Genomic DNA, 18,651 nt, shown 5'->3' on the forward strand with positions numbered 1-18,651 from the left:
TGATAAAACATTACTGACATGAGTTGCGCCATCTCTCACTTTGAAATGTACATAATATTAATGCTTGTTGGTACAACCGGTCCTGTAAAAATCAATATTACAATATCAATATAGACATTGTTAATAAATATAACAAAACTCATTTTACACTCGCCGCCTAAATTAAAACCACTTTTAACCCTAAAATACGGGAAGGTAAGCGTTGTACCTGTAAAGACTACTGTCGCTAAAGGTTTTGGCACTAAGCCAGGTCGGGCCGCACTTAATGGGTTAATTAAAGATGAACCCGCAATATCGTTTTCATTTTAGACTGGCTTTAAGACGGTTGACGGCGCTTATCTAAGCTTTCAGTGTCATATGCCATCTCTATTTTGATCTTGTATAATATGTAGGTAACTTCATAATATTTAGTTATTAAATATAATACGAAATTAAAACCGTGGATGATAAATTTGAATCTAAAAAAAGGTTTTATATTTATTTATATTCAATGACAATGTGCAGGTAAATGGTCTAAGTCTGAATATAATAAGAGATAATTAATCTGGACTTTTCAATTTATATACCGTACATGTGGCTATTACTTACGAGTACTAGCTGACCCGGTGAACCTCGTACTATCTAACAGTCAATGAATGTATAGTTACAGATTTTCTGAACCTAATTTACAATTTTATAAAAGTACAATAGATACAAAATAATTAATATTTAATGTCCACTTTATCGAGAAATTAACACAGAAATACACGTATAATTATGTGACATACTATATATAATATATAAAAAACGCCATTATTTTAATATCTTAGCGATTTGTAGCCTTTACTTAAAATATGTTCACACGTTAATACATAAAGTATATTATGTATAATCATATGTTTGACTGTTACGAAACCCATGAACTTTTTTTCTTTTTATCGTTAAATTTCCAATGTATTTAAATAAAAATCATTACAATTGGTCGAGCCGTTTTTAAGTTATTAGTATTAGTGTGCAAATAACCAGAATTCATTTTATATATTAAGATGACAGACGTAAGCATACTTAACACGCTTGTACTTTGATCACAACATCTTGTTACAATGATTTTCGGTGTTCTCCAATTTTGAAATTAAGATAGGAAATATTTTGAATGTTTTTTTTTTAATTTGATAGAAAAATCAAATGCATGGCCGTGTATTGTTTGCTGAGATTTCAAAGTCATCTCTAAGATAATTCTTCTTCAAATAGGACATAAGATTAAATTACTGTTAAATTTATAAATAATTTGTTATCAGGTAGAAGCAGTGAGTACAGAGAAGCGAGTTCGAGTCAGGGTGAAGTTATACGATGACGAAACTGATATATACAGCCAGGATATCGACATGTCTACCGGTGAGGGTGGATTTATTGTACCCACTGTCATGGCCGATGCACCGTTTGTTAATTTACAGGTACGTGTTTCACATATGAATTTTTTTGCCGTCAGAAACATATTCCAACAAAAGCTAGATTTTTCTCAATAAACATTAAATAGATTTGTCGTAAATCAAAGAGTACAGTTGTAGTATTTCCAAAATACTGAAAACAAAAAAAAACTATTCTTAAAAGGCTTCGTACTCGCGATGTTTCTGATATTATTATCCGTATTAGGTTAATCTAAGTTTCACTAACAATTCGAAACCTATTTGTTTTGACTCATTTGTACAATTAATTTTTCGCTTTATTAGGTATCTCTTGTAGTCTACACTTCTTCACTAAGAAAATAAATACACACGTGGATTACTAGCTATAAATTACAAATTACTAATTCGTGTGATTAAACAAAAATGTGAGTCTGATGAATAATTCTTTATTTAATTCGTTATCTCAATATGAATCATAATATAACGTGACCGTCTTTAACAAAAGTTTCTAATTTAATTAAACTCCGATCATTAACTAAACAAATCAAGCTACAAAGGCATTCAGAATGATTGAATGTCTGCAATCAATATGTCGAAGCCGAATTCCGATCACATCTCATCTAAATTGGCTGTTCGCGCCTCTAACCTCATTCAGTTTAATCGTCACATTAATTGGGCCTACAATCGAGAAAGTTTAGCCCGAAAATGGCCTGAACGTAATGGTAGCTCAGGTCCTGAATATAAATTGTTATATTTTGTCTTAGTTGCAACCCCCAGTGGTGTTGATGGTCGAATCGGTTGATACGCAAACGTTTCAGTGAGGTTTCCCGTTGGGAAATTGTGTCTCAGTAAATACTGACTTTAATTAACAACATAAATAGGTTCCTTTGAATTAATAAAATTAGGATTAATATTAGCTTGAATAACAATCATCAAATAAAATAATTCACAGCTTGTAAAGTGTTGGAGCTTCGTTTTACTTTTGGCAAAATATAGGTTTAAATTGATATATCAAAAATTTTGACCAATGAGTCGACGGCCCTTGAAAAAACGTAAAGGAAGATATCGTGTATTTTTTATCATCAAGGGCCGGCGACTCACTCACGAGCCCTCTGACATTGAAATTGTCCATGGGCGACGGATCACTTAACATTAGGGGAGCTTCCTGTCGTTTGCATGGTTTTGAAAATTAACTACCATTAATTCATGGTGGTAACTTTTGTATATTTATAAACGTCAAATAAGAAGTCTTAATTTATTTTCTAATTACTTAATTTTCACATCATTTTAAATATACCACTATGCTCTACCAAGAAGACTAATCACTTTTAAGGTATTCCATACTAATGGTTTGCATTCCTAGTAACACAATAGTGTGCCTTCCAAGCAAAGGTCTCAAATGTTAGATTACTTAAACGAGTAAGATATTGCAATTAAATAATTAATCTTTAATAAATATTCCTTTATAAAATCCTATAAATACGGAAAAGGTTATTAAAATGTCACCTTCATTAAGTTGACAAATAACAATTGTTTTGTTTGTTATTCATAAAATTTCACCGCTAAGAAGCTTAAAGTCTAATTTCAACGATAGCGACATTTGTCCCGAAGTTAAAGCTTTGGGACTTTAGTAGTCGTTATGAATACGCTTTGTGGGTTATTGAAAATATTCTTGAAGATCATTTACGTCTTGAATTTAAATTCATATAGTAATTATAATGTTGTATACATTTATGGGACTTGACTTTGGGCAGCTGTTTTCTTGTATTATTCTGCTCCCGACATACATCATTTGCCGTGAGACATGCCGTTGCCTCTTGAAGTTTTTTAAAACGAAAACCCCATTAGTACACAGCCCAGAGTGAGAAAGTTCGAAGGCACGTACTTGGTGTTAAGAACTGCATACTAAACCATAGTACACATTATTTGGATACAAATATGTAATAGTAATATTTTTTTTATTTATTTATCAACGCTTAGTTGCACACGTAAATATAATACAGGTGATATACTTAAATGAAAAGGAGGGTAACTGGCGGCCTTAACGCTTGAGCGATATCTTCTAGGCAAGCAATGTGAGAAAAAAAAATAAGAAGTGCAAATATATACATAAGACATATAGACAAGACGAATGGGACAAACAAAGCAATTTAACACAAGTAGACAGTGAACAAAATATAGCAGAGAATTGGTAAATTTAAATTATCTTGAAGGAGGTACCATGTTATCATACTATAGAAAGAAAACAAGTGAGCCTCTAAAATAATGTGTAAATTGGTTTCTTCTATATAATATAAATGTTTTTATTGCTCCTTTGAAGCTTCAAAGATATAGCTTATCTACCAATAACTACGCTCGCTGAACACAAGAAACTAATATCATAGCCATCAAACTTAAGCCATCAACCTCACCAATTAACACTCAAAGTGGCATTCGTCACGCCCCTCGCACCTACCTCATAATAATTCATAAGATAGTTATTAGACTCTAAGAGCACTTGAACCAGATTGCCAATCTCACTCAATTGCGTATTTGCATGACTATGTCATAACCACGCCACTGGGAAAATGGCTTTTCGAATTTTCTTAGTACTTGTAATAACTGGACTATGTCTGTTGAAAAAAGTTTCACCTCGGAAAAAAGGGGCCATTTTTCGTTTGTTATTTGTGTAGCACTTAATTTATTTAACCTGAAATTTCATTTATTAAATTGATCCTTATAAAACAATTATAATTTAAATTTATAATCAGGTCATTACGTTTAATGTATATTATACTACTCACATAAAAATAACACACACGGCATTTATTTTATTTTTTTGTTTCTTATAGTGGATGCCAAGAGATGGTTTAAAGGGGCGAGACAGCCCGTTGCACTTCTAATGATTTAAGTGTTAACATTTTACTGTATGTACGTATATTATAGATTTATCTGTAATACAATAAAGAGTTAAATAATAAACAAAACTTTATGTATGGCAATAATTCGTTACATAATCACAGATGTTTTTTGTTGGTATAAAGATGTAAAAAAATGAACAATACGCAGAATACAAAATACCATCCGTATCACCTCGACATTCGTCGTTCTACAACTGAGCGCACCGCTCCTGTGTGGTACCAGCCCAGTGGCAGCTGCCCACTGAATTTATCCGAACTTTAAAAAACCATACTTTATACTTCATTATATTCATCGCTCGCTGCTTAGTTTTAACTGGAATCGTCGACGTACAATCACATTTATACATAGTATGTACATAGACTATAGAGTATACCGAATAATAAATGATCTTCATTATACTTTTCATCACTTAGGTATTGTTAGTGATTCTCATTTTTCATCCGACCTTTAGAAGGTTTTTCAGGGGAAAACTTTTGTATTTTTATCAGTCATTTTTTCGCATTTGAAGACTTCACTTGACTAGATAAATTACGTTGAGATAGACTACAATAATCCCTCAGTTCATTAGCAGTTGTATAGCGTGTTTATATAAGTATTCTTTGCGTCGTAAGCTTTGTGAAATAAATATTGAAACTTACAATATTGCTTAACAAAACTGTGTTTAATTTATGTATCCATAATTGTTACGTTATGAATAATTGTCTTATTCAATATTCCATGACAAGACTTATTTGTTTCTTTATCTTAAATTGTTAAACAGTGGACCATAAAGTCTAACAAACATAAGCAAACTTTGGTATTTTTGTTTTCTAATTAGTTATATACACTGCAAAACTATAGAGAAGAGAACCTAATACAAAGAAGCGACATAATAAAATGAATATTAAAAATAGAAAATTGATACCCTTTTGTGTAATTAATATCATTTTTTCAGCATCGTTAACAGCCTGAACATTTTTTGTTAAAACATTTTTTGAGGTTATCTTCATTATAACATCAATGTAAAGTTTGAAAGTAACAAAACAAAATTTCTGAAAATATTTTCAGAAGTGATCATTAAAAGGTGAACTGTTATTTTTTTTAAATAAAAAGCTTAACTTATTAAATATAAGCTTTTAACACATATATATATCGATCACTTTTATATTATATACCTAAGGAATATGGGCTCTATTAACAAAAAAATCTATCTTAGATCTTTTATACCTTTAATCAATTCTAGATTTTGTTACGAAACAAAATAAAAGCTCTAAATTATTCATCTTAAGAACTTTTAAAAAGCTTTCCAACGTTGATAGCTTTTGCGGGAGCTATTTATTTTAGAGATTTTCCAAGTTATATAGTTATTATTTGACTACAAAACTTTGGTACCAAGCCAAAAGTAAAAGTCAGTCTTAGGTTTTTATTCCAACACGTATTATTAGTTACAATATTTTGTTGCGTGCCGTTTAAAGTCAAAAGTAATGAAGCTTTGATAGAACTTGAATCAAGATTTTAGCATGCGTAAAGCGCCATAGCGCCGTTGTCGCGTTTCTCAACTATTATATGTTTCATACAAAGAGTTTGACGTAGTTATATATTGGTATAGTTATTTTAGTGTGTGACTTTCATCCCCTGTGTAACAATGGACTTTCTGTCTATGTGCGCATTTAACACTCGCTCATACTGTGAAGGAAAACATCGTAAGTAAACCTGTAGGCCTTGGACTCAAAAAGTCGGCGTTGTGTGTCACTCACAGAATTCTGATCATTTTGCAATCTGAGGCTTAGACGTAGAAGGTTGTAGCGGCACTGAGATGTTTATTATCATATCAAGCTCGTAGGAGCAGAAATAATGACATAAGCGTGAAGTAGGTTTTATACTTAAATGCTTAATTTCCATTATTTCAATTTCGAACTTACGCTCTTTATCATCCAACTATAATGTGGTGGAACTATCTTGAACAAGCTTTAGGTTAGATTTAAACAGATTACCAACCTTGATAGTATAGTAATTGTTCTCTAATAATAGATTTATACCCTTCAGTTTGAATACTCAGGATTTATATGTTAAATTAAATTGGTATCTCAAGGACATGAGCGCTTAACTGTTAAAATTTTTTAACTATGTACGATTGCTCATATGGAGAAGGAAATGGAAAAAGGAGAAATAACTTATAAACAATTTATGTCTTATAAAAGATTGGTATATGTATTAAAATGATTAATAAATTAATTCCTTTTTATAATATAAGTACCTATGCAAAGAACCGATAATGTAAAGAAATAATTATATTTCTTAAATTATATTATTGATTATCAATTTGTTTTTACAGATGTTCGTTTAGTTATGTTTGTTTGTCTGTGGAACTGAAATAGCATACACTAAAAGTTGTTTTAAAAATTTTTTTTTTTGGAATTCAGTTTAACTCCCTGATATACACATAACTTAGATGTTAATAACTCGTTACAATCGTAATATTAGTTTCAAAGTCTGGGTTTGTTAATATAGCTTAATGGAGTCTTATTTATGGTAAAGGTCGTTTTAATTATACATAGCGTTATACCAATATACCAGTTACTAATATTGGAGTTAGAAGGAACCATGAAGCCGCGAAACACAAGGATAGTTGTGCTTCTTGGAAATATAACCTAGTCTTATCAGGCAAGTGTTCGCATTGGATATTATAAATTCCTTATCAACAAATATACATGCTTTTTGTGAAACAAAGCTCTCTGAACAAGAGGACAGATATATTTCTGCGTTTATCATTGATCATATAACATACATATTTTTGGGTAGTGATATTTCAATGTTCTATATCTAAAACCTATGACTTTTTCCCCACCCATTGCCATTTACTTAGCTTATACGGCCTTGTTGCTATGTCAATGCTATGATGAAGAGATCCACATTTCGAATTCATTACACACACATAAAGAACAATACATTGGTTTCCAGCCAACGTTCGACCGCTCTACTACAAGTCGCGCTACGAGGCTGTTTATTGCGCAAATATTAATCACCTCGACTGATGTTCGCATGCAATAAACTTTAAATGCAAAATGGCGCAGGATATATTAAACTAAGTCCATACGTTAATTAATCTACACTTATGTAATCAAGTCTGTCTGTGAAGCGCAGTGAAAAGTCTGATTTGGCACGGCTCTGCAAATCCAATCAGTGGATTAATGAAATTAGTCTGCCGAGCTGACTTAGCTGAACTTTAACGTTATCTGATATGTATGTTACGGATTAGGTTCACTAATTTATGTATACCTTTTATCTTTAAGGATACGGAAGTAAGTTAGGCTTATTTGCGATTAGACTAGAAAAGTTTATTGTAAAGCTGAAGAGCTGTTGGTTGACCGTGTTAACAACTAATTGCTTTTTAGTTATTAGTTATATAAATAAACCTATACGCGAATTAAAAAGCTGTTTTTTATAGAAAAATTTGTGTTATCCTAATGACTCAAGCATGGAACACAAACTCTCACTTCTTGCTTTCGAATCATGGCGTTGCACAATTGTATTTTCTGAAAAATCAACACTTACTACTACGGTGAAGGTAAACTCTGTGAGGAAACTTGTGTGTCCTAAACCCAAATATCGAATGGTGTCAGTCAAATAAATTGTCAAGAGAAAGGATGCATGCCAAGACCAAGATCCTCACAAAGACATAGGGTTGTAGCCCTATTATTTTAAGAACGCGACATCCTTCATCACGAAACATCAAATTATAGAAAAAATTTATACAACAAAAAAAAAGTTTTATTAAAATTTAATTATTATAGTATATAAAGGCAATCGAATAAACAATTTTTAATTTTGCCTACCAACGAGTGACGTAGAAATGTTAGAAGTAATAATCCATTAACGAACTTGCGGTTATTTTATAACTAATGATCAGAAAAAAGGCCATTCAGTTTCACTCATCGTTGGATTTACGTTCACCTCAAAATTGGATTTCACTAAAACTAAGTATAAAATGCAAGTATTTGCAATGCTGTTCTAGCTTTTTGGCCGTGAATAAACCTAAAAGGTTCTGTCTGACTGGTTTCATGCTAGAATAAATATATATTTATTGGTTTAGTTTCAATGGTTTAGGTACTGTTGGTTGTTTTCGAGCACAATTTATTTTTGAATTATTTTTAAAACTAATCGCAATTTCTTTCTTACTCCTGTTGAAAGCGTATCAATGTAATATGTTATGAAATATAAATAATATGGATCATGTTGTCAAAACAAATAATCTTACTAATAATGAAAAGGTTTTGATATGAAAGCGTAGCAAATAATGCCTGCCATTATAATATGAGATTTACAAGGGCGAAATATCGTTGAATAATTCATATCTTATTATATTCGTCACCATTTAAAAAAACAAAATCGACTTCATAAATGTCCATTCTTCTGACTAAAGTATAATTTGTAACCTATAAAATCTTCAAAGAGTTCTTTGTTATGTTAACAAATTTAATAAAGAAAATGAATTCAGGTTCCGCAGTACCACCTTTCTTGGCTCAGGACCAGCCGAATGGCTGCAATCTTGAAATAACTTTTTACCTTTTCTCGCCTTATATAAACTTTGCTTGATTACGATCGCCATTATAGAGACAATCTTGTTTGAAATACTCTTTTAAAAAGAAATTTCTATTTGTTTTCAAATATTTGCTTTGTGTTTAGTTGACGTCATTAAGTAAAAACCTACACCTTTTTCTTTTAAATAGAAAATAAATCCATTATATTATTTGTATCCATTTTATATGTTAATCAAGTATTTAAGAAAACGTGTGAGAGATCTGTTTCCTGAACCATATTTGAATAAAAAAGAAAACTGTTAATTCATTTAATTTCCCGTTACCCTGCAAAGCAAATATCACATATTCATGGCTATGACATATTAGAGCACTATTCATAGCAAAAGCTTCGTATTGTATAAAATTTTAAACCAAATATACATTTTACATAACCTTAATAACCAACCATAATTATCGAGACTATTTTAAATAAAAAAAGCCATATGCTTAAACATAAAGTTAACAATAACTTAATACATTGACACAAATCCTCCGTCGCCAGAAGTGTGGACTTTCATCGCAATTGAAAAGTATAATATAATAAAACCAACATCCGGGAGCGTCGATATAGAATAAAACGCAGATTTCCCTCGTAAAACTACAATAACTTTGTTTTATTACGAGCCCACATATAAAGTTTTCAACTTTTACGTACGCTAGAGTTCAAACGATAGTTCGAATTGCTTTTGGCGGACGGGATGAATAACACTGCTTTCTATATGAATTTAAGTGAAATAAAGAGGCAGCAGGTATTTAATCTATTATTATATTATATATAAATCTCGTGTCACGTTGTTTCTGGCTGCATTCCTAAGACACGGCTCCACGATTTTTATGATTCTTTTATTCATATTTTTGAAATAGGTTAAGTATACTTCGGAGTAGAATTAGGGTGTTCCAGTGCAGTTTTTTTTTCTGGTTTTTGACATAGTAATTTTGTTGATCAAGGCCAATAACATGCAAGTTAAACAAGTTCTTCAACTTTAAAATTACAAAAACATCACTGTTAATAGAAGACATAATTATGTTGACATATTAACTAATTTAAAAATTATTAACCACTATGAGGCGTTTTTTACATCGGTAGTGTTTATCTCTGTATGATAATTATAAACAATATTAGACAAATGTACAAAGATAGATAAATCAGATCAACAGAGACTTAAATAAAACTACTTTGAAAGACTTTGACTGATGATGAAATAGATTCGGGTTTGTAACTCTTAAAGCCACTCATCAATGCATGGTACTCGTAAACATATCTATTATGTAAAGTATTTTTGCGAAATTCTCTTGTCTTTGGTTGGTTACATACTTAAATAAAACTTCATTATCGATATATACGAGGATCTTATTTATTTCTATAACTTAACGTGTATTACATTACATCTGTATTTGTAAAACTCAAAAGTGAATTCTTTTAAACCGGTTTGGGCCGAGTTTATTTTACAATATTATGGGAAAAACATTTTTTTATATATATTACGTCCTTTCATATGAGATTGGCGTTTTGTCGTACTGGCCACTTTGACCTCAAATACCTCCTCTTTGGTTAGGAATTTCAAATTCAAATTTGTACAGCTATTTACTCATGTATTTGTGCTTCGATGACCGTCATTAATTAGTTTTTTCTGTTTGCGTCACTCATTTTACAAAATGGAAAACATAAAGTATCACATTATTTACGAGTACGAGTTCCGCCGTGGCACTAGTGCTGCGAAAACGACTCGAAGGGTGAATGATGTGTATGGCGGTCATGTTGCAAAAGAAAACACAGTTCGTTTTTGGTTCTGATGTTTATTGTCAGTAATTGCAAACCATGATGGAAAAGCTAGCGGCTAAACAACCTAGGCTGGTCAATCGCTCCACGCCACTGCTACTTCACGACAACGCTAGACCACACACTGCACAACAGACGGCTACCAAATTAGAAGAGCTTCAATTGGAATGTCTAAGACATCCTCCGTACTCCCCGGACCTTGCTCCAACAGATTACCATTTTTTTCGAAATTTGGACATCTTCTTGCAAGGGAAAAAATTTAACTCTGATGGGGCAGTCCAAATCGCCTTCACAGATTTTATTGATTCCCGTCCGACTGGTTTTTTTAGTAAAGGGATCAATGAACTACCTATGAGATGGCAAAAGTGCATAGAAAACAATGGTTCATACTTTGATTAATTAAATATATTATATTTAAAAATATTCGACTTTTTGTTCCATACAAAACGCCAATTTCATATGTAAGGACCTAATATAACTGGCCAGCTTATATTTTAAAGACATGAACAAACAACAGTTGCAAAGTTAATTATAAATTAGCAGCAGTGGTTATGCATAATAGAGACCACAAGAATTGTTAGCTGAATGAAAACTTCGCAACAATTTTAGTTGGCTCACGGAAGCAGTGCTCAGTTTTATAAACTTTGACTAATGAAGCGAACGTGTGGCAAAACTTTAAACTCGTTATTAATTTAGGTACGATTTTGTATGGCTTTAGATCCTGGTGTTTTTAAAGTTTTGTGAACTGGTATGGAGAGAGGTCAAATACAACTATTATATGTTTTGACAGTTTAATAAGTTCCTTTTAAATAATACAAACCACACCAAAATGTACAAAATGCATTTTTGCATTGAGTTGCTGAAAATTGAAAACCTTTTCTTAAAATGTATAATAAATTAAACTTTATGGAATTTTAATTGGGTTATTTATCTATTATATAAATTGTTTTTGTTCGTTCCAAACCGATTTGATGGGAGATTTTAAAATAATTATTTAACACGTAAATTTCCAAATAAGACCGAACACAGAAAAATTGAATTTATTTTATTCTGTTAGGTTTTTGGCTATCTTATCATAAATATCGTTTCTTTGTATCTTGCATAATATTTACGCAACATTGTCTACGAAAAGTGTTGTTCTTATTATTTTATGCCCTCGTTGCCTCTGCCAAATGGAGACGTTATATATACGACCAGGCGTTACGATAAGCGTTTTATGGAAGGAAGCAGAAAAACAATGGAAAATCAATGAGCTGTAAGTATTTTCGTAATGGCCTCGGGGCCAAACTTTGCTAAAGTTTCACTAATGTGCGAAGAAAATGGCTAGGAAGTTAAATGTAGTTAATATTGTATCTTCAAACTAATTGATTTATCAGTACGATGTTTCAATTAATATAATACAAGTTAAGTGGTGTGAAGTATTTCTTTATAGGCAAGTATCTGAGGTTTTGGGTTCGACTAACGGCGTTGCATATTTCTTTATATGTGAGCCGGATATGTCTTAAACTCAAATCGACATGAGTCTCACCCATGTGAATTATTATTTTCAACTTTTAATATGCGCTCCAGGTGTTATCGATAAAGCTACGTAAGCAATACAAAATACAGTTTTTATATACAAAGTAATATAAACAAAACATTAAATACTGACATGAGATGCAACTGACTACTACATAATAGTAATAGTATTTATATAAGCTAATAAAGGTCAATCTTATATATTTACCATTTAAAGCGGTTGTTATAAAAAAACGTATATAATATTTTCCAATGGCACACATGAATGAAAAACAATTCAAAACAAAAGAATCCTCTTTCTGACCACTGATCAATTTTCTTTACAAAGATTCCTTTTGATGTTACTTCCGGTGAATTTGACACGATCCCGATTTGTATCGGTATTAAGACAAAGGAAATTGTCACTTTGATGTTTCGAATGTATTGAGAAATGCTTGCTATACATTGAAGAGCTTTGAGATCTTCAATATAATAAATCAATTTAAACCGCATTTTGATCTTAATAAATGTATTAACATTAATTATTGTTGTATTCTGTTGTATCAGTCATAACAAAGATGTCAGTTGGAAGTTTCATGAATCTTAACAGCATCCATCAAAAGTCTTCACAAAACACACATTTTTGATACCATTATACTAAATCGATAGGTTTTGACTTTGACAAGCAACACTAGCAGTTTATTCTTAGTAAGGTAAATACTAATTTTATATGATCTAATTATCTACTGCAATAGTCCCCATCGCCTAATATCTCGGAACACTAATCCATGGCATGCTATTTTAAAAATGAAAAATTGTTTATTAAAATATTTACAATTCATACACAAATTAGTATAATTATTTTAAAATCCCTACCAAATACCTAACGAAAAATTAATGTACGCACGTATAACGAGCGAGATAAGTTTTTGCATGTCACAAATTCTACAACGAATTGTATTTAACTATACGAGGGAACGTACCACAGTTTTAGCTGATCCATATAAATGAATGTAAGTAATTAAAGGTATAAAAGGATAAAAGTAATGTAAGTATTTAAAGGTATAGGTGTGCCATATACCGACATAGTTTCATTTATCTAGAAATATTATTTTGTAACGCGATTTATGTTAAAGAAGGTTATGACCACAGAACAGCGATATACTATATATATATTTATGTGATTTTCTTATTTCTATAAGTACTTAGTTTCGAAATCTTATAACAGATTATAAACGGCTCAAATATCGTCTTTCCTCCAACTTCGACTTTGTTCCCTTTGGAGTAGAGACTCTTGGGCCGTGGGATTCAAATGCGCTAATAAAAGATTTAAGTTGGTCCCTGTTTTATAGTACCGGTACTCCAGATCTGGTGCTTTCCTCACTTAAGGAATATGTATCGCAATACGCTGGCAATAGACTGCTGTAGAGCGGTCGCATTGAAGTCGTACACGGCTGCAACACGACCGCATAATGCAATCGACTACGACTGCTTGGAGCAGTTATTTTCGACGGCAAAACAATACTGATGCGAGTTCATTTACAAGATGGATTTCGATGACGAAACACTGCTTCTTTTACTACTATTACTCAAGCGTAGACGTAGAAGACACTGTAGTATGTGAATGCTTCCAATACTACTATGACTATAAGAGAACAGCATGGAATATTTCATACTTTGTATCCCCAGTTGAGAGAAAACACTAATAAGTTTTTCAACTACTTTAGATTGTCCGTGGTTCCACTTGATGAATTAGTTAGTATTTTAAGCCGAGAGGAAGTGATTGGTACTCAGCGGGAGGGAGCGGCGCGCGGCAGTAATAGCTTGTAGCGGTCCGTGTATGGTGGGTCCGGCAGCTCCAACCGCTCAGGAACTGCTCGAGCGGTCCGTGTATTGCGGATACGAATTTAGTATGGAAACTGCAGATCGCCGTGCGGGGACCGCTCTAGAGCACAAAAGGTCTCGGCTGCAACATGCGGTGCGTCTATGGCTAGCGTTACAGCGATAAAATGCTGCCAGCGTTAAAGATACACTGCATCAGGGACCAAACTTTTTAAATTTGTTTTAATTTTCTTTTTATTAAAAATTAATTTTAATTATTATTTTTACTATGTAGGTTAAGTGTAAATAATGTATATTAAAATAAGGGGACATAATAGTGAACCCCTTTTTTCCGAAAAGCTCTAAAGTGAAATTAATTAAATCTTTGCTAATTTTAGTTATCTGTGAACAACAACAGCACACCAGCTGTGCAAAATTATTACGGACTATTTTCGATTTAAAATTATCAACAGCTATATAATATCACATGAATATTATCCAGGATACTATTATTTATTTGAATAAAATAAATTAATTATTCCGATTCTAAATAAAATATTCTTAAACTCATAAAAAAATAAAATTAATAAGCTTACCACTAAAGTACTCAAAGGATACTCAAAGGAAAATTGAAATGAATTCGGAAAACGAAAATTCGATAAAAATAAAATCGAATGTAATAAAACTACATATCAGTCAGAAGCAGGCGGCTCAGGGCTCCGATATTTATGAGGTATAAGCTGAAAGGGTGTACGAATAAACGCCGAATATCTCAATAAACATGTTATTTTTATTAAATCTATCTGTAAATGGTTTTCGTCGACATTAAAATAGTTATTTAAAAGCTTTGTCGTTTCAAGAACTTTATTTTTAGTGCTAAGTTCTGATTTTCTTTGACGTTAAACCAAAAACCACTATCAGATTGCTGGGTAACGTAGCAACGGTCGGGAATCAATAAAATCTGTGAAGGCGATTTGGACTGCCCCATCAGTTAAATTTTTTCCCTTGCAAGAAGTTGTCCAAATTTCGAAAAAAATGGTAATCTGTTGGAGCAGGGTCCGGGGAGTACGGAGGATGTCTTAGACATTCCAATTGAAGCTCTTCTAATTTGGTAGCCGTCTGTTGTGCAGTGTGTGGTCTGGCGTTGTCGTGAAGTAGCGTGGCGTGGCACGATTGACCAGCCTAGGTTTTTTATTCGGTAGCTTTTCCATCATGGTTTGCAATTGCTGACAATAAAGATCAGCCGTAATAGTCTGGCAGATTTGAGAAAACTGCAATGAACAATACCGGCACTAGTCCACCAAACTCTTACAAGTAACTTTTTTGGAGTTTATTTGGGGCAGGATTTGGCTGGCTGGCCAGGATCCAACCATTGCGCTGAGCGCTTCCGATTATCGTAAAGAATCCATTTTTCATCACAGGTAATGATTCGGTTTAAAATACCTTTATTATTGTGCCGGTTCAGTAATGTAACGCAGCAGTTGACGCGCGTTTGCCGGTTTGATTCAGTCAATTCGTGAGGTACCCACCTTTCAAGCAAGCAAGATTAAAAATCTTCCCAATTTGCTTCAAGTGAATTATATCACTAACACCGCAGCCTGCAGCTAACTCGGACGTGGTTTGCGATGGATCCGCTTCCACAATAGCCTTCAATACTTCATTATCAACTTGGGTCTCAGGCCGTCCACGGGGCTTGTTCTGCAGGTCGAAATTTCTAGAACGAAAACTTTGGAAGCAAAAACGAACTGTGTTTTCTTTTGCAACATGACCGCCATACACATCATTCACCCTTTGAGTCGTTTCCGCAGCACTAGTGCCACGGCGGAACTCGTACTCGTAAATAATGCGATACTTTAAGTTTTCCATTTTGTAAAATGAGTGACGCAAACAGAAAAAAAACAAATGAATAACGGTCATCGAAGCACAAATACATGAGTAAATAGCTGTACAAATTTGAATTTGAAATTCCTAACCAAAGAGGAGGTATGTGAGGTCAAAGTGGCCAGTACGACAAAACGCCAATTTCATATGTAAGGACCTAATATATATAATATGTATGGGCTCTCTGTCAATAAGTATAGTTAATTACTTAGTCACGAATCGAATTGCAAATAGATTGTTTATATACTAGCATTTCTATTTTAACGATATTTTACGTTGTAATTCGTGAAACACAAACTATGTTTCTATTAGAAATAAATGTGTATTTGTTGACAGGCCGAGTTAGTAGCGGTGGAGGGAAAGGAAATAGAATCTCACTACGTTCTAGCGCGAGAACGAATTCGTCGCTGGAATTCAACGTCTAAGTGTTATCTGCTTGTGGAAAACTTACCAACTCCATTACAAGTAAGTTATTATTTGAACGACTAGATATACCGCCTAAATACAAGTGAGTAACATAGAGTAGGTACTTTTTGAAGTGAAACTACTTTATCGGCGCTGGAAAAAAAACCGTCACATTTTCGGTTGGCACCACGGTTGATTCTAAGAGATTCAAAGCCAATAATAACAAAAATATATAATAACGATAGGAATAATTTTATTAAAATTAATCGGTAATAATCTTAGTAATAATAAGGTAAAATGAAATAATTGTATTATTTGTATTCATGTCTATGTAGCCTGTTGTTAAACGTTATCTAATTAAACTTTATTCAACCAATTTCTGTAAAGTTGCATATAGTAGATCACTTCTTACGTGTGTACACTAGTACACGCACACATTTTTTGTAGCATTATCTTTGGCATTTTTATATTACGTAATACGACACTTTTATGATCTTATATTAACACCGATGGGGCACTAGTGACATTTATTTATAGCCCTTTTTCTATTATTGTTTTTCCTTTTTAATTTAATTTTATCAAATTATAATTTCATAAGTTTTTGTAATTAATGAAACAGAGTTTTTGTTCTTGTAAAATATTATTATAAATGTTGAGAATTCACATTGATTCAATTGCCACTAGTACCTTAGTGCCAATGTAATTCAATACTTTAGTAATAGTGCTTAGATTGAAGAACTTCCATTTGCCTTAATGTTGTTTTGTATGCCTTTAATGTAAAATGTAAATTTGAACAAGTTTAAGCAATAAATAATAAACTTAACAAAAGGTTAAACTTAATGTTATATCCAAATTGTGTTTATGAATGCATTAAGTATGATACAATAGACAACATGAAACTAAATTATAAATTTAATTTGTTGAAATATACAGTTGTGTTAAATATACAAAAGTAAAATTTAGACTGTTCCATAGTTAATCATAATAAAGTGATTTATTTTTAAAAACAATGGTTTATTTTAACATACAACAATAACAATGTTTGACGGGATTTTATTGTTTTACAATTATTATTCACAATTATACCTCTTTGATTTGAGGGTTTTAACTATATTACTGATCTTTCAATTTGTGTTTACGGTGAAAAAGGATAAAATAATACAATAATATTGTGTTTAATTAAGCTTTTTTGAAAAATTTACCCTTAATGTCATACTTTGTATGAAATAACTAAAAATCTTGTCAATATAACCAGGCTGGAGGAATAGCAAGCGCCAGTGTTTGGTCGTCTTGTGGTTGTCGGCAGCGCCTCCTAGCGGCGGTAACAAGCGGAGGTCGTGCTGTACACTGGGCGGCTGTACCAGCACCCACACGAAACCATAGCGATCTTTGCCGATTTAACTATACGTAAGTAGAAATAATAACTGATATTAAAAGGTATATATTGTCACTTAATAGGTACTCTATCGGTCTGTTCTCTGAGAAAATAAGGAGGTTTAAAGACTCTTAAATTACACTTTTTCGCATATATTGACCAAGTTTAAAAAAAATGGGATTGCCATCAGGCACTTTCTTTCCAAAAAATATTGTGATGCAATGTGTGAAACTTTTTCATACAAAAGTGAGGATATTTAAACGTTTAAACCAATAGTAAATATAACAACTAATAAATAAGCAATAACCACACCGAAAAAAATCGAAAATGAATAATATAGACTATTACAATATTATGCAAAATGTACATTGTTACCTTTACGAATGATTCTCCAGATTAACAAAACACATTCATAGAGTAACATTTAATTAATAATATATTACTCATTAATATTTTAGTATAAAAGGGTCCGCGTTTATTACAACTTCATTAAATATAATGAACAAGAAAAAATACTTACATTTTGTTTAAAAATAACACAGTAACGTAATTACGAATTTTAATGTATTTCAAACGGTTGAATTCACTATAAATTACCCTAAAAGCAATGAAAAGGACGGAAAACGAAAGACATAAAGCGCTTTATTTTATAGCGTTCGATAATTAGCTTTATACGATATAAAAAGCGACTATAAATAACGAGTAATTAAGCGCTTCGTGAAAAATGGAGGTTCTCGTTTCTATGGTAATGCTTATATGGAAATTTTGTTCGTATTGACGATTATATTCATAATAAAAATGTCCTACCGATCGTCCTGTCAACTGTCAACTGTCAACAAATCCAATACTTGTTTGATTGACATATGGGATACTTGCACTGAGGGTGATGTTCAGAACTGGGACTTAACTCTAAGTCTAACTCTCTTAACTCCTCCAATGCTTTTTTGAGTTAAACTAATAATAGACCGCGCTAAGTCTCCTTTCAAAGTCTTACCGTAAGATTTCTAAGAGACTAACTAGTAACATATATATTGTTTTTCAATATCT

The 18,651-nt window shown here is 32.2% G+C and overlaps 1 protein-coding gene across 1 annotated transcript in view; it reads left to right on the plus strand.

The window, feature by feature from the left end:
- Positions 1-18,651, plus strand: part of LOC123712495 (C3 and PZP-like alpha-2-macroglobulin domain-containing protein 8) — a 154,947-nt gene that overhangs the window by 96,389 nt on the left and 39,907 nt on the right. Inside the window, exons 7-9 of the mRNA XM_045665610.1 lie at positions 1,278-1,433; positions 16,161-16,289; positions 17,485-17,636. Of these exons, the coding sequence (XP_045521566.1) occupies positions 1,278-1,433; positions 16,161-16,289; positions 17,485-17,636 (437 nt within the window). The remainder of the gene's footprint in view (positions 1-1,277; positions 1,434-16,160; positions 16,290-17,484; positions 17,637-18,651) is intronic.

Source organism: Pieris brassicae, chromosome 7 (assembly GCF_905147105.1).
Source record: "Pieris brassicae chromosome 7, ilPieBrab1.1, whole genome shotgun sequence".
Classification (NCBI taxonomy): Eukaryota; Metazoa; Arthropoda; class Insecta; order Lepidoptera; family Pieridae; genus Pieris; species Pieris brassicae.